This window comes from Musca domestica, unplaced genomic scaffold (genome assembly GCF_030504385.1).
Source record: "Musca domestica strain aabys unplaced genomic scaffold, Musca_domestica.polishedcontigs.V.1.1 9, whole genome shotgun sequence".
Taxonomy (NCBI): Eukaryota; Metazoa; Arthropoda; class Insecta; order Diptera; family Muscidae; genus Musca; species Musca domestica.
In genome coordinates, this window is record NW_026712435.1 from 16,006,790 (window position 1) to 16,034,783 (window position 27,994).

At 34.6% G+C, this 27,994-nt stretch overlaps 2 protein-coding genes across 2 annotated transcripts; one reads left to right on the forward strand and one right to left on the reverse strand.

Moving 5' to 3' along the window:
• Positions 1 to 623: 623 nt before the first annotated feature.
• On the reverse strand, positions 624 to 6,554 carry LOC105261709 (uncharacterized). The gene is made up of 2 exons (XM_011293436.3): positions 4,714 to 6,554; positions 624 to 812 (listed from the first exon to the last, which is right to left on the reverse strand). The coding sequence occupies exons 1-2, from the start codon at positions 6,419 to 6,421 to the stop codon at positions 721 to 723; spliced, it is 1,800 nt and encodes a 599-aa protein (XP_011291738.1). The 5' UTR covers positions 6,422 to 6,554; the 3' UTR covers positions 624 to 720.
• A 10,957-nt stretch (positions 6,555 to 17,511) lies between these two features.
• LOC101890140 (putative odorant receptor 92a) lies at positions 17,512 to 25,484 on the forward strand. The gene is made up of 4 exons (XM_011293435.3): positions 17,512 to 18,310; positions 21,231 to 21,435; positions 24,971 to 25,126; positions 25,280 to 25,484. Exons 1-4 carry the CDS (start codon positions 17,532 to 17,534, stop codon positions 25,334 to 25,336), a joined length of 1,197 nt encoding a protein of 398 aa, XP_011291737.1. The 5' UTR covers positions 17,512 to 17,531; the 3' UTR covers positions 25,337 to 25,484.
• Positions 25,485 to 27,994: the final 2,510 nt, after the last annotated feature.

Here is a 27,994-nt window from a genome sequence, read left to right on the forward strand (position 1 = left end):
ACACCGAAAACTCAATATTTAAGGAGTTATGGTCATTTTAATTTAATTATTAATTCACACTTAAAAAGGTGATCACAAATAATAGCTAAAAACGCCGAAAACTCAATATTTAAGGAGTTATGGCCAATTAATTCTCGCATCAAAAAGTGATTGCACATTATAGCTAAAAACGCCGAAAACTCAATTTTTAAAGATGTGGAAACTGGCCTTAACGAAATGAACATTTCATGGTGAGGCAGAAATTTGTTTTGCAATTTACATATTGATTAAAAAATGTGCATGGACATATAAATGTAAACATTTTTTTCTTAAATGATTTGGCTGTTTTGATATTTTGGTCATTAGTGTTAGAAAACTTCATGATTTTGAAAAGTCTTCCAACAAAAGAACACTTTCGACTCGACGAATCAAGAAGTATTGTTAGTTCTGGAATTTAGATATATTATTAGTTCAGGAACTCTTCTTTATATTTGCTCTGTACCAGAATTGCACGAATTTGAAAAATTTTACTAAGCGATTTTTCCTTTTTAATATCGAAATAAAAAATTGCATAACTATTAGATTCTTGCAGGTTCTGGAACATAGCATTAATTGCCCGGAGTCGAGTTATTTTTTTGACTTAGTTTGAATGAAAATATATATTTAATTTGACTGTCTTATTTCATAAAATACATCAATTTGTAGTTATTGAAAAGAACACTGCTTTAGCCATGGTTGTTTTTAAATAATGAAGAAATAATGTCCCTTGGAATCGCATTCGAACTCGTATTCGTGCACAACATCGGTAAAGGATTTTCGAAGTTCAGAGCATTCTGTAATGAAAGAGGATACATTTTAGTTTTAGATTGTGTGCAAATCTGTAATAAAGTTCATTAAGTTTTAGACCGCGTTCCTGGAGGTGTTGCGGAACGTCTGTACATTAGATTTAATGTTAGTAAAAATTGTAGTATGTATAACGTTTATAATAATGTTCATAATATGTAACATTTAAATACAGATATGGGCAAAATGTAGACACTTTTTGAAGGGAGATACAAGAAGGTGTGAACCTACACATCGTCATGTGATATCCAATGCTATTTTATTGAGATATGTAAGCTTAAAGAAAATTAAAATGTGTATGAGATCTTTTTGGGAGAGGGAAATCTTTGAGAGGGAGAGAAGCACTTGGCCAATATTTCCGATATTTGATCCTGAGCTAATCATCTCATCTCCAAAAGAAATAGGCTTTTATTCTGACCCTAACCCCACCTTCGTGCAAAATTATATATATATATATATATATACATATATATATATATATATATATATATATATATATATATATATATATATATATATATATATATATATATATATATATATATATTTGTATATATATATATATATATATATATATATATATATATATATATATATATATATATATTTGGGTGATCATAGGATAATATTTAGCGCGTAAAATAGACCATATATTTTGTTTTGAAAAAATTCAAAATTTTTCATTAAACCGCGATTATTTTAAATCCAGGCGAAAAATTACATTGATGTTAACATCCATCAAATCGGATATATAGCAAAATATGTGCGATATATATGTCTATCCAAGAAGATATGCTTGAAAGATCTCTTATATGTCGAGAACGGCTGAACTGATTTCGACAGTTCTCATTAATTCAAAATGGCCTCTTGGCAGGAAAGAAAAAACTTCTAAAAAAATTGCATAAAAATATCTCTCTAAAGATGAAAATATTGATTTTGTAATATTTTCTCATATTTTTTCAATTTTGTCATGTTTTTGGCATATTTTCATTTTGAATTAAACATTTCGTAATATTTCTACAGCTAACAAAACTAAGTAGTTAGGATATCAGGATATCATATACAGATCGCATTTATGGCCCGATCCTTACGAAATTTTGCATGGGTATAAGATGAGGGTCAGAATAGAAGCCTACTCTTTTTGGAGATGATCGCAATATCTTTAGGGGTTGAAATGGACCAAAAAACTGCTAAATTGTCAGCAGGTCGTAATTATCGCCCGATCCTTACGCACATTTGAATGGGGGTTACCGGACATTGCAAAAGCCAAATAGTTTTGGATGGCCATCCAAAAATATTCAATGTGTGAAATAGTTTGCCAACTTTTGTAGTGACTATTTGGAGAATTCACAAATACAGGAAAGACGCACTTCCGACTATTTCGTTAAGACTGATTTCGTTGAAGAATATAGTCATATGTCTGTATCTCATATAGATGCGTTTTAGTCAAAAACCAATAATAAATGTTAATCTTTTGCCACTTCTGAGATATTATAGGTCTTTGGGAAATATTGGTTCCAGATCTAGGAAGACCATTTGCGTGCAACATCTACCAATAAATTGGAAATGAGCAAATTAGTTTAAGTTGCTATTATTCGAAAATTAGAGAACGAAACCTGATGGTTTTCTTTTATTACTTGTCACAATATCTTGTGGAATTCTTTCGAGTATCTCGCCTATATTACCTGTATCATTTATTAGAGTGTTGTAGGGTATTCAACGGTCGGCCCCGCTCGACTGTAGCCTTTGCTTACTTGTTTTTTTATTTATTTTTTTTTTTTTGTTTTTTTCGCATTATTTTCTGTACCAAGCGTACAAAAGCATTTTGGGGAGAATTTTCCAGATAAAAGTTATTTTTGATGGAGTTCAAGCGTGATAGTGTGATTTCTTTATATTTGGCTACAAAACCACAAGTTAGCGATAGCCACTTGAGCACTCCAGCATTTCAATGTGAATAATTCTTTTGTATCTCGTTCCATCGCTCGTTACCGTGATACTGGTAGCGTAGCCCGACCTGAAGAAAGTGGACGGAAGAACATATCGCTATATTCCATTCGGCAAATATTAAAAAAATGAGCTCGGGGTAAAGTCATTGAAATTCCAAAAGTGCAAGAACTTACACCGCAACAGAAAGCAAATAGACTCAAAAGAGCTAAAGATTTGCTTCGCTTGGCTGAAAGTGGTGAACTGCCGAATTTTAATTTTCGCCGATGAATAAACATTCGTTGTCCAGCAGTTTGTAAACAAACAATATCATCGTGTTTACTTGCCAAAGAGGTCAGCTGAAAAATGCACCTTCGCTTGGCCACCAGAACTCAAGCGCCGGCCATGGTGATGGTGTGGGCCGCCATAACAGCCGATGGCCGCTCTCCGCTCGTATTAGTCGACCGTGGCATCAGAATAAATGCCGAATATTATAACGAAAATATTCTGGAGGGTGTATTAAAGCCTTGAGCACGCAATCATTTTGCCCACTGACCTTGGTTAGGACTCAGCCCCATCGCTCTCAGCACGCGCCATCCAAGAATGGTTACAAAATGAAGTTCCTCGCTCCATTTCCAGCGCACAATGGCCACCAAAATCTCCGGATACCAATCCGTTGGACTATTGTGTCTGGAGTATTTTGGAAAGCAAGGTAGGCACTAAAAAATACCAAAGTGTCGATCACCTCAAGCAAACAAGCATTAGGGCAGCGTGTGACGGTTTCATTGACCGTTTGAAGGCCATAGTTCGTGCCAAAGGTGACCAATCCGAACCAATCTAAACGTATTCTAAAATTTGTAGCTATTTCCGACATTTTTTGCTTTCATTCATTAAAATTAAAGAAAAAAAAAAAAAAAAATTATGGCATTTGACTTTGTGGCGGTTTTTTATCTCACCCTGTATTGTGGACGAAATCCGTGTTAGGATAATAGACGTTATTGAAGACGAAAGGGGTAATCGTGTTGGTCCAAATTTGTAACATCATGTTATTATACCCTCAGCCATATGGCTAGAAAATATATCATTTGACATTGCAAAACATGCCACATCGAAATAATGGTTTTAGACCCTAGGCCTTTTTGCCGAAATCTGATTCAGAACATTTGGAGTCGATCAAGTGGTGTCCGTACGTCAGTCTGTCTGACTGTCTGATTGGTGCTCACGATCTGGTGTGAAGATAAGATATATCGGTCCATTCCTTCTGTTACCACCCCCACAATAATTGAATGAGCACAAAACCTGGTTGGAAGTTAATAGATATCGATTGACTTATTTTTTGTTAAAGGAGTCAACATTTTGAATGACCACGAAGCTCATAAAACGCAAAATGAGCATCCAATTCTTTTCAAACTTGGCACATTCCAATTCTGCAATGAAAAAAAGATATATCCCATATTCGAACTTGAACTGCCTGCAGACAAAAGACTGATCTGTGATCTCTATAGTCATTACAACAGACGGACGGACATACAGATCTGAATCGTCTTAGAAATTTAAGCTTACCAAGAATATATATAGACTTTGTTAGGTCTAAAATTATTATTTCGATGAGTTACAAATGGGACGACGAACTTAATATACCCTCCATCCTATGTATGGTGGAGGGTATAAAAACATACAAAAATAATTTCAATTTTAACACAGCTTTTGCCAAAACTTGCACCTAAATGTACAGTTCTCTGCAAGGATGTTTCCTACATGCTGGAAGCACATATTCCCAGTTTATAGCAAACACGATTTCATATTACGACTAAAACATCGAAAAAAAACCTAAAATATGCCGCTACAGTTAATATGAGACGTATACCAAAACTTAGACCTATATAGCCCATTTTCAATACCAAAAGTCCTGCAGACCGCTATAATATCCCAAACATTAATATGATTTAATATAAAATGCGGACTTACCCACTTTACAATTGCAAATATTGATGCGCTTCAAAGAACCCACCAGCGTTGGATGATTTAGTAGTATTTTAAAAAATGTTCTCTTGAAAATAGTTGTCGCCTGGCGAGTGTAGACTTTCAGTTTCATTCGCTTATTCTTCGAATACAAATCAAGCCAAAAGTCTAAGGATATGCGAAACAGCTGCAATGGAATTTGTAAGAAAACCAAATTGTTTGCTGGCAGCGTTCGTGTGGACGTCAGATGTAGATCTGGTTTCGTAGAGGGTATGGGACACAAGAAAATGCTGAATGCTGGGGGTAGATCAATAATCAATTGCTGCAGAATGCTGGACTGCAACAACTGCAGCATATAGGACCATGTCATGTGTGTGAACATAGATATTCTAAGGATTTGTAGGTAGGACATTTGTTGGAATTCCTTGAGCGGAAGGTAAGCCTGGTCCAGATGGAGTTCCTCCAGTTGGGGAAATATTTTGGAAAGATTAAAGTTATTTTGTATGGGATATGTGTCACCGGATCCTTCACTGGAGTTCAACCAATTCAATGTGGTCACCTGGGGAAAGGTGTAGTTGCCATTGGCCAGTATCTCTTCAAAGCCCTGAATAATTGATGTCTCCACAGTGAGGTTGGTGAGTGTATTAGATGGATAAACTAAATCGATCTCATGACCATCATAAGAGCTGTTAATTGTTTCGAAACTCTGAAGTGGATACTCATGTAGCATTTGGATGAAGTTTTGCCATGTTACACCCCTACACCATATCAACGACAGATGCAACAGGGATGGCGGCAGTATGAATTTGTTTGTTCGAAATTTACACTGTTCAAATGAGAGACTCTGTAATCTGGGACAGGACTCTTGTATGGCCGTTAGCGTGGCATCTGTTATCAGAACACAATTGGCCAAGTCTATGAATATCGACAGAGATTGCAGATTTCCCAGTTGAGGCAAATGTAATTGCACAAACAATAGCCAGGCACTGCGATCTGAAAATCTTCCAATATCCAAATGTTGTAGGTTTGAATACGCAAATTTTGAATTGTTTACATCTTCCAAATTTTGGCCTCCATCATAAAATAAAGAGGCACGTAAAAATAATTTCGAAAGACTCAATTTCCAGCCAATATCATTAAGAACTTCATAGTTCATTTTGATAGAGTATCGATTATCGATTCTTAGCTCTCTTAGCGATGCCATGCGGGCCAAAGTTTCTACTTTCAATTCCTGGCCCAAAACCAGTTCATCACTGCAATGAACACAACAACAACGATCCAAAATTAATCTGTTCAAACCCTGGCAATTTGTGGCAATCGTTTCCAGGTTGTTGTTTGATAACCTGCACTGTCGCATATTCAAATGGGTAAGATTCTCGTATCGCTCTATTTCTTGCATCAGGATGACATTGCTGCAACTTGCTAGTACCAATGTTTGAACATTGTAACGATTTAGCTTGAGAAATTCTCGAGCTACTTGGTCTTTCATGCAGCAAATTTCAGTTTCATTTAAGCTCACAAAATAATGATCTCCTCTAGCTGTGATTTTCAACTGTTTGCAGCTGGATCGCCACACAAAATGGACCAGGGTCTCACGAAATTCTTTGCACAAATTCACTATCGCCAAATGATGTTTTAGTTGTAGATTTCGAAATATTTTTTCCAAAATTAGGCTATTATTTAGGATTTGATTGGCTAACGACGATTGATCCATTTCGCTTTGCGGAAAACATGGACGGATGATATGCGACGCGTTTGTATTGTTGCTTTCAACTGATTAATGGTTTGGATTCCACAAATCATGTTCTAAAAACTACTTTCGTAAAACCGCTAAGAATCGCATTGGAATATTGTCTCTGACGAAGATGAGTTATTTTGATGGCATGATTTATTAGGTTATTTTAAATGCACAAGAATGGAATTGTTTTCACAGGCAAGTTGAAAAAAGAAATACACTGCGGTTGGTAGAGAGAGATTTTATGTGCGGTTCATAGCTCGAAGAATAACCGATAAACACAGATTGCCGACATTGTGGGTGGACTGGCCCATATCAAGTTATGGTGAAGGTACTTGTTCAGTACCTATAGAAAACCACAGAGAATCTACTTGATTTATTTAAAAAATAACAATTAAAAAACATTAAGCTCGGCCGGGCCGAACTTTTAATACCCTCCACAGTTGTTTAATGAAAACATATATATATATATATATATATATATATATATATATGTTTTCCGCAAGTATATATATATATATATATATATATATATATATATATATATATATATATATATATATATATATATATATATATATATATATATATATATATATATATATATATATATATATATATATATATATATATATATATATTTTAACGATTCAGACAAATTCGGAATTGCCTCTTGGCAAAAAAGAATTGAATCCAAACAAGTAAGCAAAGGCAGTTTATATAGGCAAGATAGTCGAAAGAATTCCACAAGATATTGTGACAGATAATAAAAGAAAACCATCAGGTTTCGTTCTCTAATTTTCGAGTAATACCAACTTAAACTAATTTTCTCATTCCCAATTTATTGGTAAATGGTCTTCCTAGATCTGGAACCAATATTTCCCAAAGACCTATAATCTCTCAGAAGTGGCAAAAGATTAACATTTATTATTGATTTTGACTGAAACGCATCTATATGAGATACAGACATTTGACTATATTCTTCAACGAAATCAGCCTTAACGAAATAGTCAGAAGTGCGTCTTTCCTGTATTTGTGAATTCTCCAAAAAGTCACTGGAATGGACATTTTCGTATTTTGTCTACAAAAGTTGGCAAACTATTTCGCACATTGAATATTTTTGGATGGCCATCCAAAACTGCTTGGCTTTTGCAATGTCCGGTAACCCCCATTCAAATGTGCGTGAGGATCGGGCGATAATTACGACCTGCTTACAATTTTGCAGTTTTTTGGTCCATTTCAACCCCTAAATATATTGCGATCTTCTCCAAAAAGAGTAGGCTTCTATTCTGACCCTCATCTTATACCCATGCAAAATTTCGTAAGGATCGGGCCATAAATGCGATCTGTATATGATATCCTGATATCCTAACTACTTAGTTTTGTTAGCTGTAGAAATATTACGAAATGTTTAATTCAAAATGAAAATATGCCAAAAATATAACAAAATTGAAAAAATATGAGAAAATATTACAAAATCAATATTTTCATCTTTAGAGAGATATTTTTATGCAATTTTGTTAGAAGTTTTTTCTTTCCTGTCAAGAGGCCATTTTGAATTAATGAGAACTGTCGAAATCAGTTCAGCCGTTCTCGACATATAAGAGATTTTTCAAGCATATCTTCTTTGATAGATATATATATATATATATCGCACATATTTTGCTATATATCCGTTTTGTTGGATGTTAACATCAATGTAAAGATCAGAAGTAACTTTGTCATGGCTTTGTGATTTCGCCGGGATTTAAAATATTCGCGGTTTAATGAAAAATTTTGAATTTTTTCAACACAAAAGATATGGTCTATTTTACCCGCTAATATTATCCGATGACCACCCAAATTGGTAGGCTTCTTCCCCGCCCTAAACTCTAGATACATGCGAAAATCCGTGTCGATTGGTCTATAATTGCGACCTGTATAGCTACTGCAAAATCCGACATTTTTTCAGTATTTGGTCCATTTCAACCCCTAAACATTTGGCGATCATCTCCAAAAGCAATAGGGTTCTATTCTGGTCCAAGTCCCACCTACATTCTAAATTTCGTGAAAATCGGACCATAATTGCGACCTGTAGAGTGATTACAAATTAACATGGACAGACGGACAGACGGACGGACGGACATACATAGCTAGATCGACTCAGCTCGGCGAGCTAGGAAGATATATATGGATCTATACTTTCCTATATGGGAAACCAATATTTCGAGGTGTTACATAATTTTTGGCCCAATCAAACTTATAATACCTCCAACACATAGTGTTGTAGGGTATAAAAAAAAAAATCATGTAAAAATGTGAAATTTCAACATTTTCATTTTGACTTTTAAAATGTACGATAGTAATGTTTTATTGCATATTTTTTTCCATTTTGACTTATGTGGCGTTTCCACTGCACTTAATTCCCTCTCAATTCGTTGTTTGGTCCTTAACTATGAAAAAACTATCTAATTCTTCACACAAAATTTCCTGAGCGAACACTCATATTTGTACGTTGTTCAAATCAAATCACTCTCAGAACAACGAAAAAATATGTCCCATCCCTAACAAATGAGAGCATTTATCGAAAAAATAAATTATGACATTTAAAAATTAAAAATAGGAAAATTTAATGAAATTTTAAAATTTTTTGGGAAGACTGAAAATTATGAATGAAAACTACAACGTTGAATGGCGTATGTACATTCAAACGAAAGTATATTTTGTTTTCCCTCTCATCCGAGGTGCGCATTTTGTCCACGAGTTGAAATTTCCACAGAAAACTGGAAACAAAAGATGCAATATTTTCAAAAGTTTAACAAGTGTCTCTCCAGCAGAATTTGAAAATAGAAAAATACTAAAATATGTCCAAAATTTCAACATTTACACAAAAAGTTGAAAACATGAATGAAAATTGTAAAATTAACGATATAATAAATGTTTGGGAGGAAAACAATAATTCTTCTATTCATATTAGTGTGAATTTAATGTATTTTCGTATAAATTCCCATTTAAATTAAACAAACAAAATTTTTTAAAAAAGGAATTATTTTACTATGAATTACGAATCGTGCCGTATGAACGGGATAATTCGTGTACGTGATTCTGAGAACATGCTATTACTATTTTCGAATGTACATTTTTGGATTTTTTTTTTTTTTTTTTTTTGGAATTCTAATATTATGTGTAGGTTTTTTTTTTGGGTAGTATAAAGCCACAATGGATAAAACTGTTATTTATAGATTTTATGTATTTATTCGTATTACCCAATAAATACATAAAATATATAAATAAAACTTTTATCCGTGGTCGCTTTATATGAAAATTCTAAAATCAGGAAAAATCGACAATTTTTCAATGGCATCGAATTTCGAAATAATAGTACATTCTACCGACAAACTTCGTAAGGACCTTTAAAAATTTGCCGCAAAAAAATCAGCGAACCAGTTGAAGATTCTTTTTCTTTTTTTCTATATTGAAATGTACATTTTTTATTGTTTTGAATTCTGAATGAATAATATTAAAAATGAAACGAGGGCGCAATACGATGTTAAATGCTTTCTACTCCAGGACCTACATCGTGCTTCAGCTGGAAGATGCGAACACATTTAAACAAACAATAATGACCGAAAATGCGTTATGGGGTTCATTTCGAAAGTGGATCTGCTTCTTTCATATGACAATAAAATGTCAAATGAGAACACAAAATGCAAAATACATTGGGACTGCAATCAGTTAAATACCGACTATAAAGGAGTCAAATTAGAAATTCTTCCTAAACATTCAAGATACCTTTAATCGCTTTGGCAGGTCATGATATGGGTCATAACCCCCGATAACGGAACAACCCGATTTCAAGTATATTTTACATTTTAACCATATTTTTCGTACTAATTTTAGCGTATTTTGATAATTTAAGAAAAAACCATCTTTGCAAAAAATTATCACGTTTTGGTATCACCATCATATGATTTAAGGTATTTTCGGGGTCTTGGCAACTTTTTAAATTTTTTGGCCCTTATTTGACATCTTTGTTTCTAAGGGGAAGAAAACCTCTTCTTATAAATTTTTTATTTTTCGGAAAAGGGTGCATCTTAGTCTTGAGGCTACCTGGGGTAAAAAAAACCCTGGGGTAGAAAATCATCTTACAGATAATTATCCGCATAGGCATTTATTTAAGTATAGTCCCCACATTAGTATACACCCAAGTCCACTTTCCCAAATTTGTTACCCCCAAGAGAATATTGGTTGGGAACGTAGATTTGGGATGTACGTCTATATGAAATAAACTCCGAAATGTCAATCTGGGACTCATTCAGTCGGAAATTGTGGCAGAAAGATGAAACAACATACGAAACTATAAAGTAACTTAAATGGATCTCCACCGCACAATTTAAATGACAAACAATTAATGACAATCTTACGGTAATCGGAACAAAAGAGTAATTATTTTGGCTATTCTGACAACATTCTGCCTTCAATTATGAGGTGGACAAAACTAAATACCACGCAGTACGGAATTTTAAACGTTGGAAATACAAAATTCGAATTATAGCTCATTTGAATACTTTTTACAATAGAGCTGAGAAGTATTTATATATATATATATATATATATATATATATATATATATATATATATATATATATATATATATATATATATATATATAAAGTAGGCCACACATACTCTTACGCCCACTATTTCGATTTATCTAAAATCTAAAAATTAAATCTATAAGAAAAAAAAAATTAAGCCGAGCTGAGCCGATTTGATTCAAAATTTCTTTTGGTTATTTGTAATTACAGTGGAAACGTTTTCATTAAAGAAAATTTTGAGAAAAACCTCTAAAAAAATTGCCGAACTGAAAAAAATGAAAGTACTATTTTGATATGGAATTTTGTGTAGAATTTTTTCAGAATGCCTTTTGGAATTAAAAATTCTTATTGAAAAAAAAATCGAAAAAAATCTGAAGTAGAAAAAAATCGGAAATCGGAAAAATCGAGAAATTTTGCATATTTTCTTTACATGCCGTTTATTTTTTTACAATTTTTATTAAAAAATACTTCTCAAAAAATACTTCATTTAAATTCTGAAATTCTATTTAATTGAGGCTAAGCCAAATGGGGTACCAATCGTAAACAATTATTGCCGGTATTGAATTGACAATACTGAAAAATTTTAATGTCAAATTACGGTTCATTCGGTAGAAATTATAACAAAAACATGCCAAAGGACGCATTTTGATATTTTTATACCTAAATGAAACGGATATATTCTACCTTTACAATACTGATAATTGAGGTTTAAAAAATTTTATTAAATACGATGATATAACGAATAAAGAGAGGTACTGGGAAATAGCAAATAAATCATAAAGTGGTCTTTTGTAGTAATTTTTTGTCGTATGAAAAGGCTTTTGAGTCCTTCAAAATACCTCACATCATCTAAATTAGAGCACATTTGGTCGACGAATTTATAGAGATAATAATATATTAGGTCTATATGCAAATGAGAACAAATATATATCTTTTGTAACATCAATCATGTTAAGAATAATACAAAAGCCTGTGCAAAGTTTGAAAAATGATTTCTATCGCTTAAGTGTGACTTCTAAGTGATTTGCGCGATATTTTTTCCTTCTAGAGCCTACTCTTGTATAAATACAGTACCTCCAAGCGAAACTCGTACAACTAAAGAAAAATTGTTTTTTTTTTTTAATTTCCAAAAATCAAAATTAACAATAAAATGTTTTTTTACATTTTATTAGTACACTATGTAAACTTAACTTTTAATTAACATTTTAATTCATTTAAAGTAAAAAAATAAATAAATATTAAAAGAGATTATATTTCAATGCCAAAGTCAAACTCGTACACTTCGTATGATTTAAAGTATTGCCAGACATTAATATTTTGTATGCATTCCTTTACCTTTTATTACCATTTGTAGCTTATTCGGCGTACTTTTAACAAGATTTTCCAACAAAGCTTTCTTCAAATCTTCTTTGCAAGATATGGTATTCTGGCGGATTTTTCCATTGAGATAGCTCCAAAAATTCTCTATTGGATTTATGTCTGGCCTGGGATTTATCCATGACGTGGGGACAATTATATAGCAGCCATGACCGCACTTTATAAGCCTTGTGTCGGATCATTGTCTTGATAAAAATAGCAATCTTCCCCAAGGCCGAGCTTTTCCTTACACAGTGGCAAACTTTCTTTCAGGTACATAGTCTGATCCATAAATCCCCTAAAAAAAATGCAATACACCAGCTCCAGAGACTGAAAATGAACCCCACACCATTATTGACCCACCACCGTGCTTCACTGTAGGCTTCATATTTTTGCCATTCTCAATACATAAGATCTGCCATCTGAACCAAAAAGGTTAAACTTGGTCTCGTTCGTGAACAGCACATTCTTACAAAATGAAAAAATTTTTGATATGTGCTCCTTGGCAAATCGCAATCTTACTTTTTGATTTCGATTGCTGATTAGAGGTTTATGTCTAGTTTGACTTATACAGTATATATCTTATTGTTTGAGGGCAACCTACTTTTCCCAAATCCTTTTCAGCAATTTTTGTGAGCTTCGGTGCACTCAAAAATTTTAATCTGCCGTAAAATATACTTTCCATCACTTATGGTAAATATTTTATTATTTGCCATTTTGGCTTATTCTCTACATTCTCTGCTGAACTTTAGATCGGCTTCTTTTAACTACCTCAGATATCTCACTTAGTGATTTATGGTTTTTGTAATTTTTAATTACTAAATTCCTAACTTCAACAGTGGTTTGTCCTCGCTGTCTTCCCTTTTTATATTTTTTTTTGCCATTATTTTGTTAAATATATAAAAACAGTAAATTTTTGTTCTACGGCTAATTCTGGTACCCTATACACTAAGAAAATATATGGGTTTCTTCTGGTAGTGAATTTGATAACAATCATATATTGCATGAAAGAAAATTTTTTGTTTGGGAAAAATTGTATCCAGAACATGTATCGAGCAATATTTCGTATTATTGGATTTGAATGCCTTGGGTTTCGCAAATTTTTCGGAGCAATCCTTATGCTTTTCAATAAACTGCTGAACTGTACAGGGTGAGATGAAAAAACTACAACCAACTTCAGACTGTGTCATTTCTAAGCCACTCATTCGACAGCTGTTAAAATTATTCCATTGACAGCTCATTATATTGTTTACAAGCGTACAAAAGCATTTTGGTGAGAATTTTTCAGAAAATAAGTTATTCGTGATGGAATTCAAGCCTCATAGTGTGATTCCTTTATATTTGGCTGGAAAACCACAAGTGGCTATCGTTAGAGCACTCCAGCATTTAAATGCGAATAAATCTTTTGTGTCTCGTACCATCGCTCGTTACCGTGATACTGGTAGCGTAGCCCCACGTCAAGGAAGTGGACGGATGAAAACAGCAACATCAGCAGAAATGTTTCGAAAAGTAAAGAAGCGACTGATCGAAACCCGCGTCGCAGTGGCATGGCCGAAAAATGGTTTGTGGGCTGAACATATCGCAATATTCCATTCGGCAAATATTAACATATGAGCTCGGGGTAAAGTCATTGAAATTTCAAAAATTTCAAGAACGCACACCGCAAAAGAAAGAAAATAGACTCAAACAAGCTTAAGAGTTGCTTTGCTTGTTCGAAAGTGGTGAACTTCCGAATTTGGTTTTCTCCGATGAGCATACAATGCACTATTGACATTAGATCTAGTATGAATATAGAACTCATCGGTCCACTCCTTCTGTTACCTACCTTAAAAAAATAAAGATTTTTATAAACAATTAATCGCATACCTGTCTTTAAAACTAAGTATCAGTCGGTTTGGAAGACCGATATGCGACTAAGTGTTTATCAAAATTGTTATGTTTTAAGGTAGGTACCAGAAGGAGTGGACCGATGAGTTATATATTAATCAAGTTAGCAGAAACGAGTAAGCAAAGGCTATAGTCGTGTGGGGCCGACCATGTGATATCCTACAACACTATAATATGTTAGATTTCGCATTTTAAGTTAGCTTAGCTTTTCGACCAGGGACATTTGCCAAATATTTACAGACTCCGTCGTGCTGTTGGTTGTTGTGGTCCATTTTACAGCTAAATATAATTCAATGGTCATCCAAAATGCTTGAATTCTTCCCAGACCTTAATTCTCTTCTCAGGCGTGTCGATTGGCTTCAGTTGTGTGATCAGGACATTTTTTTCTGGTTTTTGGTTCATTTGAAATTTAGACTCATCTATATGATTTGCTTGTCTATGATATTAGGATATATTCGTCAACGAAATCAGAATAGAAAGCCGTAAGTTCGCCTTTTGTGTTTTTCGGACTTCATCTGTAAGTAATGTTGGTATTTTTTCACACAAAAGTAGTGGTCCATTTGGTTTCTATTTGTGATCTTTATATCGGCTGCAAAACTTTTAACTTTTTTAGTTGCTGGTCCATTTCAACCCTTAAATGTATTGCGGGGATCTTTGAAAACAATAGGCCTTACTCTACCCTAAAATTTCATGATGATCGGACGATAATTGCAATCTGTATATAATAACCCCAACCTGTGTTGTGAGGTGAAAAAAATATTACAAAACGTACACTTCAATATTATAAGTCAAATTCTGAATTGACAATATTTGTCAAAATAGGTCCCGCCATTCGTGAGATACATGCATTCTAGTTAATATCCCCTTCCTTTGTACATACGCATTGTATATATTTCGCTATCTACAGGGTGAGATAAAAATATTGCAACAAAGTCAAATGCCATATTTTTTAAATTTTTTTAAATTTTATTAAATGAAAGCAAAAAATGTCGGAAATAGCATCAAGTTTTAGAATAAGTTTAGATTTGTTCGAATTTGTCACCTTTGTCACGAATTATGGCCTTAAAACGGCCAATGAAAACGCCACACGCTGACCAAATGTTGGTCTGCGGTATTTTGGCCCACTCCCGGCGAAGCACTTGCTTGAGGTGATCGACACTTTGATATTTTTTAGTGCCAACCTTGCTTTTGAAAATACTCCAGACACAATAGTCTAATGGATTGGTATCCGGAAATTTTGGTGGCGATTGTGCGCTGGAAATGAAGCGAGGAACCTCATTTTGTAACCATTCTTGGGTGGCGCTTGCCGAGTGCAATATTGCTGAGTCCTCTTGGAATGTCCAAGGTTTGCTGCCTAAATGTTTGCGTGCCCAAGGCTTTAATACACCCTCCAGAATATTTTTGCGATAATATTCGGTATTTATTCTGATGCCACGGTCGATTAATAAGAACGGAGAGCGACCATTGACTGTTATGGCGGCCCAGCCCATCACCATGGCCGGCGCTTGAGTTCTGGTGGCCAACCGAAGGTGCACATTTTCAGCTGACCTCTTTAGCAAGAAAACACGACCATTTTCTTTGATTACAAGCTGCTGGACAACGAATGTTTTCTCATCGAAGAAGTTCGGCATTTCACCACTTTCGGCCAAGCGAAGAGAAACTTTACCTCTTTTGAATTTACTTTCTTTCTGTTGCGGTGTAAGTTCTTGCACTTTTTGGAATTTCAATCGCTTTACGCCGAGCTCATTTTTCAATATTTGCCGAATGAAATATTGCGAAAAGTTCAGCTCACGAGTAATTTTTCAGCCACTGCGACGAGGGTTTCGATGAAGTCGCTTTTTTATTTTTCGAACCATTTCTGCTGATGTTGCTGTATTCTTCGGTCCACTTCCCTGACGTCGGGCTACGCTACCAGTATCACGGTAACGAGCGATGGTACGAGACACAAAAGATTTATTCACATTTAAATGCTGGAGTGTTCTAAAGATGGTTTTCCAGCCAAATATAAAGAAATAACAACATCACGATTGAATTCCATCACGAATAACTTATTTTCTGGAAAATTCTCACCAAAATGCTTTTGTACGCTTGTAAACAATATAATGAGCTGTCACTGGAATAATTTTAACAGCTGTCGGACGAGTGGCCTTGAAATGGCAGTAGTCTGAAGTTTTTTTTTTGCAGTTTTTTATTCTCACCCTGTATATCCGATATATTTACTATCGGCATTTACATAACGGTCAGAATTGACCTGTTCGTCTATTTGTTACTTCATCGGGATATTCGCCGTGTAATGGAAAATTTGACTTTTATGTAGCACAAATATTATTGTCTTTTTCACCCACTAAATATTACCCGATGACCATCAATTGAAAAACCCCTGCTCAGCCCAAAGCTCTAGTCCTATGCTAATTTCCTATTCGATTGGTCTATAATTGCGAACTGTAGAGCAACTGCATAATCAGGAAAATTTTCCGTTTTTGGTCAGTTTTAACTAAACTAACTCAATTTAGGCTTAGGCTTCTATTCCGGCACTAGCCCCACCTCCATTCTAAATTTCGTGAATTGCGACCTGTAGAGTAATTACAAATTAACATGGACAGACGGACGTATGGACGGACATACATAGCTAGATCGACTCAGCTCGGCGAGCTGGGAAGATCTATATATACTTTCCTATGCGGGAAACCAATGTTTCGAGATGTTACATAATTTTTAGCCCAATCAAACTTATAATACCTCCAATACATAATGTTGTAGGGTATTAAAACCTCTCGGGAAGCAAATTTGCCTTTATTTAATAACAAGATTTGTAAAAAGGTCAATTAATTATATAATGAAGGTAATATTCGTAACAATACTTCGTTAGATCTAAAATAATTCTTTCGACGAGTTACAAATGGAATGGCGAACTTAATATAGAGGATATAACAATCGCACACACACTTTCTTTGCAGTATAATTTCAATCCCATTAATTGGTTGGATCATACATTGTGAATTGTAATTATATCACACACCTGTTGTCGAACTTGTCTGCATTGTTTGCAAACATTGAACAAAAGAAAAAAAAAGGCATTAGAAAGCCTCCCCGTTTCGTTCTGTAATAAACCATAAAAGCCAATTATATATATCTTTACAAATAGACTCATTATTAAGAGTACTCTCAAATTAACAATGTATCAATTAAATCATAATCCTTCAATGGCAAGGTAAACTAGCCCTTCGGCATTTCCACATCATTCAAAGTGTTCCCTTAGCCCGATTGCAATGGTACTGGAAACGGATAATTCTCTAATTCTGTTCGACTTCATACGTCTACCGTTGAAGTTTTATAGCGCTGTCGGCATAAAGATATTTCAATGGGATGCCGATGATATAATGACCACCAAGGAGAAGTGTATCTTCCTGCTGCTCGGCATCAATTTCATCGGTTGTTTCTTGGCCAAAAGTTTGTTCTGTGTGTTTGGCGAATTCGTCGATACGATGCAGGCAACCCAGTGGATTCTCTATTTCATGTTTGCCATGAATGGTTGTTGCAAAACCATTTCCGTGGCCATTGGTCGCAAGAAGCTCTACACCGTTCTCAAGGATATTGAGGGCATATTTCCGGCAACACTCAAGGAACGTCAAGAATTTCGTTTGGCCCACAACTACGGCTATATTATGCGTCATGCCAAGATCATGAGCATTCAACACTGCAGTATTGCCATAATGTTCATTGCCTTTCCCTTGGTCCAGTCGACAATTGAATATCTGACCAGTGCGGATTCGGAGTTTGTTACTCGCACACCCTACATTATGGTATACCCATTTGATGCAACTGCCGGCATTGGTTATGTCGTCGGCTATTTTTCCCAGTTCCTTGGTGGTTTTACGGTGTCGTGCTATTTCGTCGGTTCCGATATGTTGCTAATGTGCACAATATATTTGGTCATAATGCAGTACGATTATATCTGTTATCGCATTGAAAATTTCAAATCACGGAATTATGAGGAAGATATGAAGGAACTGAAAATTGTTTTGGAACGGCATAATTTGTTGAATATGTAAGTTCAAAATATGTTTTATTCTTTTACCCTCCACCATAGTATGGAGGGTATATTAAGTTTGTCATTGCGTTTGTAACACCTCGAAATATACATTTTTAGGCCCCACAAAGTATATATATTCTTGATCAGCATAAAATTCTATGTCGATTTAACGATGTCCGTTCGTCTGTGGAAATCAGTCTTGCTTCCGAACGAAATGAAGAAGGTTTATAAAATTTTACTCAAATGTATATTATGTATGCAGGATGTTTGGTTTGCAGGATTCGGTATTTTAATGATCTTAGCGACATTACTTATCGGAATCGTTTAAAATTTGGTTTTTGAAGTTTGCAATGGATACTACAGATTATGACAGAAAATCTTCTGTACAGGTCCACGTTTTGGTACCTCCCGATATTCGTTATTTTAATGATTTTAGCGACATTATTCACCAGAAATGTTTCAAATTTGTTATTTGAAGTACGTAATGGATACTACAGCCTATGACAGAAAATCGTCGGTGCAGGTCCACATCTTCGAATAGCCCCCATTTAACATTCCCTCCCGATATTCGATATTTTGATGATTTTAGCGTTATTAATCACCAGAGTAGTTTTAAATTACGTATTTAGAGATCGTAATAGGAACTACAGTCTGTGACAGAAAATTGTCTATGCAGGTCCAGGTCTTCGTACAGGCCCCATACATCAGTACCTCCCTATATTCGGTATTTTGACGATTTCAGGTACAGTATTCACCGAAATAGTTTGAGATGTCGTATTTGAAGTTCGTAATGGATGCTACAGCCTGTGACAGAAAATTGTCTATGCAGGACCAGGTCTTCGTATAGTTTTGATATAACGGTATCTCCCTATATACCGCATTTTGATGAGTTTAGCTACATTATTCACCGTTTATTTTAAGTTTCGAATTTAAAAATGGTAATGGCTTATGACAAACAAAGCCTATGTAGGTTCACGTCGTAGAAACTCCAATATAATGGCTGTATTCGGTATTTTTAATATTTTAATAGAATTTTTACGGGATCTTAGTTTTTGAAAATTTCCAAATTCGTTCCAAAAGAAAGCAAAATAAGCATCCAACTCTCCTTAAATTTCACATAGACAAACATTTTTGCTAACTCAAGATCTATTGTGAAGACGATATATATCTGCGAGCCCCTTAAGGTACCTCACCCACAAATGGTCACAATTTTTAATACTTTTATCTGTGACATTTGCAAAACAGGTCGTAGATTCTTTACAACTTGCTTTATATCTAATATTCCTCTCAACCAGAAACCTGAGATGAATATGGAATTTATGATTTCGCATACAATTTAATATAGATGTTTGTTATACCCTCCACCATAGTATGGAGGGTATATTAAGTTTGTCATTCCATTTGTAACACCTCGAAAAATACATTTAAGACCCCACAAAGTACATATATTATTGAGCAGCATAAAATTCTGTGTCGACTTAGCGACGTCCGTCCGTCTGTGGAAATCACTCTAGCTTCCGAATGAAATGAAGAAGGTTGATACAACTTTACTTAAATGTATATTATATCTACAGGACTTTTGGTATTGAAAATGTAAGTCCACGTCTTCGTATAGCCCTCATAAAATGGTACCTTCCGATATTCGGTATTTTAATGATTTTAGCTACATTATTCACCGAAATTGTTTTCAAGTTTCGCATTTGAATCTCCAGATCCACGTCGTCGTATAGGCCCTAATATAACGGATACATTCGGTATTTTAAAAATTTTAAAAGAATTTTTAACGGATTTTGTTTTTGAAAATTTCAAAAATCGTTCCAAATGGTGGAGGGTATTCAAAGTTCGGCCCGGACGAACTAACAGCTTTTTACTTGTTTTTTTTTTTTTTTTTTTTTTTTTTTTTTTTTTTTTTGTAATATTGCCAATACTAATATTTTTAACCTATACCACATAGTGGTGCATTTGTTTGTAACATGGAGAAGGAAGCGAGATAGACCCATAGTTACTTTTGAGGATCTCCATAGAATCACTTTCTGAGTTGATTTATGCATGTCAGTCCGTCCGCCTGTCCATGTATTCTTGTGAACAAAATGCAGGTCGCATTTATTATCCGATTGAGATGAAATTTTGCACAAATCATTTGTTTGGCCCAAGGACGAACCCTATTGAAATTGGAGATAATCCGTAAAAATTTATACATAGCTCCCATATATATCTTCGTCCGATTTGCCTTTTATTGTGCACCAAACGTGTTATATCAGTCCGAATAGTATGGAATTTTGCATATACAACCAAATTAGGCCTGAAAATAAGTATGCCAAATTTGATCGAAATCGGATCAGATATAGCTATAGCTCCAATATATAACTTCGCCCGATTTACCTTTTTTGTGCACCAAACGTCTAATATTTGCCCAAATGGGATGGAATTCGGCACATGCGACCTAATTGAGCCTAGAAGCTAGTATGCCAGTCTACAATATCATATATCCTCCATATAACGGTACCCCCCGATATTCGGTATTTTCATAATTTTAGCCGCTTATTTCAATGGAATTATCTGAAAATTAACACAAAAAGTTCCTTATGAGTACTTTACACCCAGACATAGATTAATCTTAATAGGTCCACAATATCGTATATCCTCCCATATATCGGCACCTTCCTATATTAGGTATTTTATAGATTTTAAACGAATTTTTAATGGATTTTATTTTTTTTTTTTGGAAATTTTCTAATTCGTTCCAAATGGTGGAGAGTATTCAAAGTTCAGCCCGGCTGAACTTCCTGTTGTTTTACTTCTTTGGTTTACCTTTCTTTTAAGTATTTCCTGGTCTTATTAAAGTACGGTATAAATGCAATGATTGTTTGAAAGTCTCAATATGTATTATTGTAATATTTATGAAAATATTTGTGTTTTTAATATTCCATTGCAGTGTTGCCGAAACGGTAAATGAAGTTTTCAGTATTTCGATTCTGTTGAATTATATGATCTCCATACTAATTATCGTCATGATTTCAATACAAATAACAAAAGGTTCGGAATTTGGCTTGGATATGATAAAATTTGTGGGCTTTTTTACATCAGCATCCACTCAGGTTTACTATATTTGTATGTTTGGAAACTTATTGATGGACTATGTAAGTATAATAGTAGGTTTTCGTTTTACCGGATTCAGTAAGTATGCGTCACATAAATTCTCATAAAGGAGGTTACTATAGGAAAACAACTAACAATAGAGGTGCAAGTATAAAATATGCTGTCAGTCCATAATTTATACATGCACACACCAATATCTTCTTTTACAAAGAAGGTAGTCGATGACTTAAGCCAATAAAAACCAGTAAAGAAAGTCTTAAAGTCGGGTGGGAGTTATAGCTATATCTGAAACGATTTCCAATTTGACATACTTATTTTCAGGCCTAATTTGGTTGTATGTGCAAAATTGCATACTATTCGGGCTGATATTACACGTTTGGTGCACAATAAGAGACAAATCGGACGATGATATATATACATAAATTTTTACCGATTATCCCCAATTTCAATAGGGTTCGTCCTTGGGCCAAACAAATGTTGTTTGGAAAATTTCATCTGGATCGGGTAATAAATACGAACTGTACTTTTTTCACAGAAATGCATAAATCGACTAAGAATGTGATTTTATGCAGATCATTAAAAGGAACTATGGGTCTGTCTCGTTTCCTTTTGAATGTTACAAACAAATGCACAAAGACATAATACCCTGACCACTTTGTGGTGTGGGGTATAAAAACCTTAATTTTATCTAATCTAAAAGACGAAATTTTGTCTTCTTACTTCTACATTCCAGCCAGTTCCATAGCATATCTTAAGGCGCAGATACCTAGAAGAATTTTTGACCGATCATTTTTGCCATAGCAAATTTCAGTTCTATGTCTTCACCCAATATTTAGTAGCATTTGATTCTTTTCGTACAATTAAACGGATTTTTAAAACAATCTCCATACCTCAACCTCAGATACCAACAATGGTCTTAATATCAAATTTCAGGATTTTAGCTCTGTAATTTTCCCTATTGCCAAATTTATTACCATTTAGTACAATTGGAGTTAGCTACATATCTTAACCACAGACACCAATGTAACCCTTATATATTAAATTACAGGATTTCAGCTCTATTAAATATATATTAAAATCATCCCCCGTAGTACCATTTAGTACTTTTCGTTCAAATATCGGACTCTTCGCCACCGCCAAATCTCAAGTACGGATACCTTCAGTAATCAAAATATCAAATTTCACGATTTCAGCTTCCAGCTAACTTCCAATATTGTCAGATTTTGTACCATTTAGTAAATTTATAGTCAGCTCCATATCTTAACAAAACAGACACAGACTGTGACATTTATATAAAATTTCAGAATAACATCTCTACTCCTTCACCCGATAAATTTATTAAATTTAAGGATTCCATCCCTATCCCTTCAAACAATACCAAATTTAATGCTATTTAGTACTTTTCGTACAATTATAGCACATATTTCCGAAACTACCTCCATATGTCCAGGCTACAAATGAACAGCGACCCTAATACGAAATGTCAGATTTCAAGCATTATCTGTTAACCGAATACCAAATTGTACCAAATATGGTACGATTTAGTACTTGTCGTGCACTTGTAGTACACATTTCCAAGACCACCTCTTTAAATTTCAAAATTCCAGCCAACTACTCTTTTATATAAAGATAATACTGAACCGAACCAAGACAACGGTTCGAGCTGCCTGAAAAAACCCCATTTCAAAAATCGAACCATTTAATTTTTTTTTTAAATTTTGATAACACAAAGAACGTTTCATGCTCTAAAACGTCCAGAAAAATGAAGTGAGTTTTTTTACCTGCTTTTAAGTTTCGCTCACACACAACAGGCGCATGTTACATTTTATGCATTTATGTATGTTCCTAGGCTTACTTCTTATTGCTCCTTCTTAGCAGGAACATAGAAGATTTTTTTCGACTAAGACACTGGCTGGCTTCGTCGTAAGAAAACAAAGGAGGTTGACTTAATTTAATTTCACCCCACGCTCCTTTGTTATTTTACGGAGGAGCATTCAAAGATTTATGCTAAATGTACCTCCAGCTATATTTGTGTGTATGTTATTATACCCTCGGCCATAGTATGGAGGGTATATTAAGTTTGTCATTCCGTTTGTAACACCTCAAAATATACATTTTTTATCTCACAAAGTATATACAGGGTGACATAAAAAACTGCTCAAGGCTTTAATACACCCTCCAGAATAATAGCGGAGACCGTCAACTGTTATGACGGCCCACACCATCACCATACCCGGCGCTTGAGTCCTGGTGGCGAACCGAAGGTGCACATTATTTGCTGACCTCCTTGACAAGTCAATACGATCATGTTGTTTGTTTACAAACTGCTGAATCACGAATGTTTTCTCATCGGAGAAAACCAAATTCGGCAGTTCACTACATTCGGCCAAGTGAAGCAACTGTTTAGCTCTTTTGAGTCTATTTTCTTTCTGTTGAGGTGTAACTTTTTGCACTTTTTAGAATTTTAATGTTTTTACCTCGTGCTTATTTTTCAATATTTTCCGAATGGAATATTGTGATATGTTCAGCTCTCGAGGCTTTTTCCGGCCAGTGCGACGCGGGTTTCGACCAAGTCGCTTCTTTACTTTTCGAATCATTTCTGCTGATGTTTCTAATTTCTTCCGTGCACTTCCTTGGCGATGGACTACGCTACCAGTATCACGGTAACGAGTGATGGTACGAGACACAAAAAATGTATTCACATTTAAATCCTGGAGTAATCTAACGACAGCCACTTGTGTATCACACTTTAATTCCATCACGAATACATTTTTTTCTGGAAAATTCTCACCAAAATGCTTTTGTTCGCTTGTAAACAATTTAATGAGCTGTCACTGGAATATTTTTAACAGCTGTCGGAAGGGTGGCTTAGAAATGTTGCAGTCTAGCTTCCGAAGGAAATGAAGTGGTTGAAAAAAATTACTCAATTGTATATTATATCTTCAGGACTTTTGGTAATAAAAATAGCCTATGTAGGTGCACGTTTTGCTATAGCCCCTATATAATGGTACCTACCGGTATTCGGTATTTTGATGATTTTAGCGACACTATTCAGCGGAATTGTTTCAAGTTAGGTATTTGAAGTTCGTAATGGATATTACAGCCTATTACAGAAAATTGTCTGTGCAGGTCCACATCTTCGTATACCCGCATACAATGGTAACTCCCGATATTTGAGCGACATTATTCATCGGAATTCTTTCAAATTTGTTATTTGAAATTAGAATTGGACACTACAACCTTTGACAGAAAATTTTATGTGTAGGTCCACGTCCTTGTATAGCCCCCACATAACGGTACCTCTCAATATTCGATATTTGAATGATTTTAGCGACATTTTTTTCAAGTTTCGCATTTGAATATTGTAATGGCTTATGACAAATGTTGCCTATGCTGGTCCACGTCGTCGTATAGACATTAATATAACAGCTATATTCGGTATTATTAAGATTTCAACAGAATTTTTAACGGATTTTAATTTTTTGAAAATTGCAAAGTTCGTTCCAAATGGTGGTGGGTATTCAAAATTCGGCCCGGTCGAACTTAAAGCTTTTTTACTTGTTTCTTATTTTCCAGAGTTCCCGAGTAAGCGAGTCATTAATCGGTCAAGAATGGTATTGGACTGATGTTCGTTATCAACGTATGCTGGTATTGGCTATAGCCCGTTCTCAGAGGCCTTCACATTTGACAGCATTTAAATTTTTCACCATATCCATGGAAAGTTATGGAAATGTGAGTTTCTATTAAGAGCATATATTTCGTTTTTAAATGTCTGCAATAGCCGTTACATACGACTACACATAGAAGTAGTGCGTCAAATCTTGGCTAACGCTATTAATTTTTCTACGATTTCTATTTATTTTGGCCTTTTTTTGTTTGTTGCAGCTAATGACAACGGCATATCAATTTTTTACCCTACTTAAGGCCCAAATGGAACAGTAAAGATACAATATACTCACACTTAGTTTTTATCTATATACATGGCTTAAAGACACATATATACAATGCAGTGCTGAGTGGAAAAGGTGAAAATGGATTGATGATTAGACGGATGGCAATACAACTTTATGATACGTTTTTATTATTTAATCTAAATATATAAAAAAAAGTTGTGTTAGTTACTACGCTTATAACTTACGAACAGGTGGTCTGATTTTAACGATTCAGACAAATTTGGAATTGTCTTTTGAAAGAAAAGGATTAAATCAAAAAAAAAAAAAAAAAAAAAAAAATGAATTCTAATATGATGTGAAGTGTTTTTATTTTTAGATTTTATGTATTTCTTCGGTAAGTTTAACTATGCGAATAATATCATTTCAGAGAAGGATACAAACGAAAGAATTATTTTCAAAAGAAAGTTATGTTACTTACTACGCTTATAACTCAAGAATGCCATGACTGGTTTTGACAATTCATACACGGCACGGTATCCTGGCAAAAAAAAAAAAAAAAAAAAAAAAAAAAAAAAAAAAAAAAAAAGCAGCTAAGTTCGGCCGGGCCATTTCGAAGGAACTTGAAAATTTTCAAAAACAAAAAAAAAAACGGTAAAGATAGTCTTATAGCCTGTTCACCAAATTTATTTATTCTGACCCTAACCCTGACTCAACGCCTAATTTCGTGAGGTTTGCGTCATAATTGTGACGCAAACCCCGTGTAGCGTGACTAGAAATAAACAAGTAAAAACATTAAGTTCGGCCGTGCCAAACTTTTAATACCCTCCACCTTAGGGTAAAGGAAACATTAGAAGAAATGTGGTAAAAACCATTAAAATGCCGAATATCGGGAGGTACCGTTTTACGGGGGCTATACCAAATCTTGGACCCATACATGCAATGTTTCGCCACTGGAGCTGGAACCCATTATGACCAACAAATACCAATTTTTAGACAAATCCGTGAAAAAATGCGGCAATAATCATCAAAATACCGAACATCGGGAGGTACCTTTATATGGGGGCTATATCAAAACGTGGACCTATACATGCAATGTTTTGCCACACGCACAGGAACCCGTTATGATCTTCAAATACCAATTTTCAGACAAATCCGTGAAAAAATGTGGCATAAATCATCAAAATACCGAATATCGGGGGAACCGTTATATGGGGACTATACCAGAACGTGGACCGATATATCTCATTTTCAATACCAACCATCCTAGACACAATACAAATTACTCTGATAAATTTTGGCTCAAATAATGTGGGCTGTATCGTGATTTCAACAGGCAGACAGACGGAAAGATGGACAGACAGACAGACGGACATCGTTAAATCGACTTAGAATTTTATTCTGATTATGAATATATATATATATATATATATATATATATATATATATATATATATATATATATATATATATATATATATATATATATATACTTTATGGGGTCTACGATGAATATTTAAGGATTGGCGTAATAGGTCGATATTTTCGCCACCCCCATCTACACTTTTATTTAAAATGGAAAATCCAAAACCGGCACCCAGACATAATCCCCACTGTCTCAATCCCCATTGCAATTATGGGGATTATGACCTTTTTTCGGTGATAATCGCCATAATCCAAATAATTAAGTATGACTGTTTGCTGTGTGAACTACTTACAACAATAATTAATTTTAGAAATATTTGATTCGCGATAGCCGGTGCCAAACAGAGGGAAAGTCTTTGGACATACCCATTATTATGGGAGGTTTGTCCGCTAATTTCCAAAAAATTGCCCAAAAATTGAGATTTTTTCCTGCTCCCAAAATTTCATAATTCTTGTAAGTAGCCGTTGTTTGGCCGGGGCTTGAGATCTTCTCCTCTGAGCGTGTCCTGCACCGGCTACCGCGAATCAAAGATTTCTAAAATTAATTATTTTTGTAAGTAGTCCACACAGCAAACGGTCATACTCCCCATGGGGGTTGTCTCTGTGTGGGAGCGGACAAAAACAAACCGGGCATAATCCCCATAATTGCAATGGGGTTTATGTCCGTGAGGATTACGTCCGGGCACCGACACGTCACGTCTAAAACCAACGGACGTAATAATTTAAAAAAAAAAAATAAATAAATAAATAAACAAATTTTATTTTTGGAAATATAAACAATTTTTTTTGGCAGTAGGGCAATGGGTAAAATGAGCTTTTACTGCCAGGCAAAAAAGGAAATGAACTGAAATAATAACTTGATTGTCTGGGTAGCAATTGCTTGTCTGCCTTAAACAAAAGTTCTGTGAACAGGCTATTAAAGTCGGGTGAGGCCGACTTTATAATACCCTACCCCACTTTGCTAATTTAGTAGAAGGGAGAATTCAATCATACACGCGACGATTATAATTATAATTTAAAGTTGTATTGCCAATTTGGCGCAAAATTTATTTGAAATCAGATAAAGATATATATGGGAGCTATATCCAAATCTGAACCAATCTCGATAAAATTTGGCAAATATATTTTTGAGCTGTATTTCATATATTTCCCTGAATACGGCTGCGGAGGACAAAAATACAAAATCGGATGAACAATATATATTGGAGCTATTGCTATATCTGAACCAATCACCAAATTTGGCATACTAGCTTCTAGATTTAATTCATTCATAAGTGCCAAATTC

Coding starts and splice junctions, on each gene's coding strand:
- LOC105261709 (XM_011293436.3), bottom strand. CDS start 6,421: ATGGATCAATCGTCGTTAGCCAATCAAATCCTAAATAATAGCCTAATT. Junction 813..4,713: donor TATTTGCAATTGTAAAGTGG/GTAAGTCCGCAT, acceptor CTTTCATTACAG/AATGCTCTGAACTTCGAAAA.
- LOC101890140 (XM_011293435.3), top strand. CDS start 17,532: ATGGTACTGGAAACGGATAATTCTCTAATTCTGTTCGACTTCATACGT. Junction 21,436..24,970: donor GAAACTTATTGATGGACTAT/GTAAGTATAATA, acceptor CTTATTTTCCAG/AGTTCCCGAGTAAGCGAGTC. Junction 25,127..25,279: donor CCATGGAAAGTTATGGAAAT/GTGAGTTTCTAT, acceptor TGTTTGTTGCAG/CTAATGACAACGGCATATCA.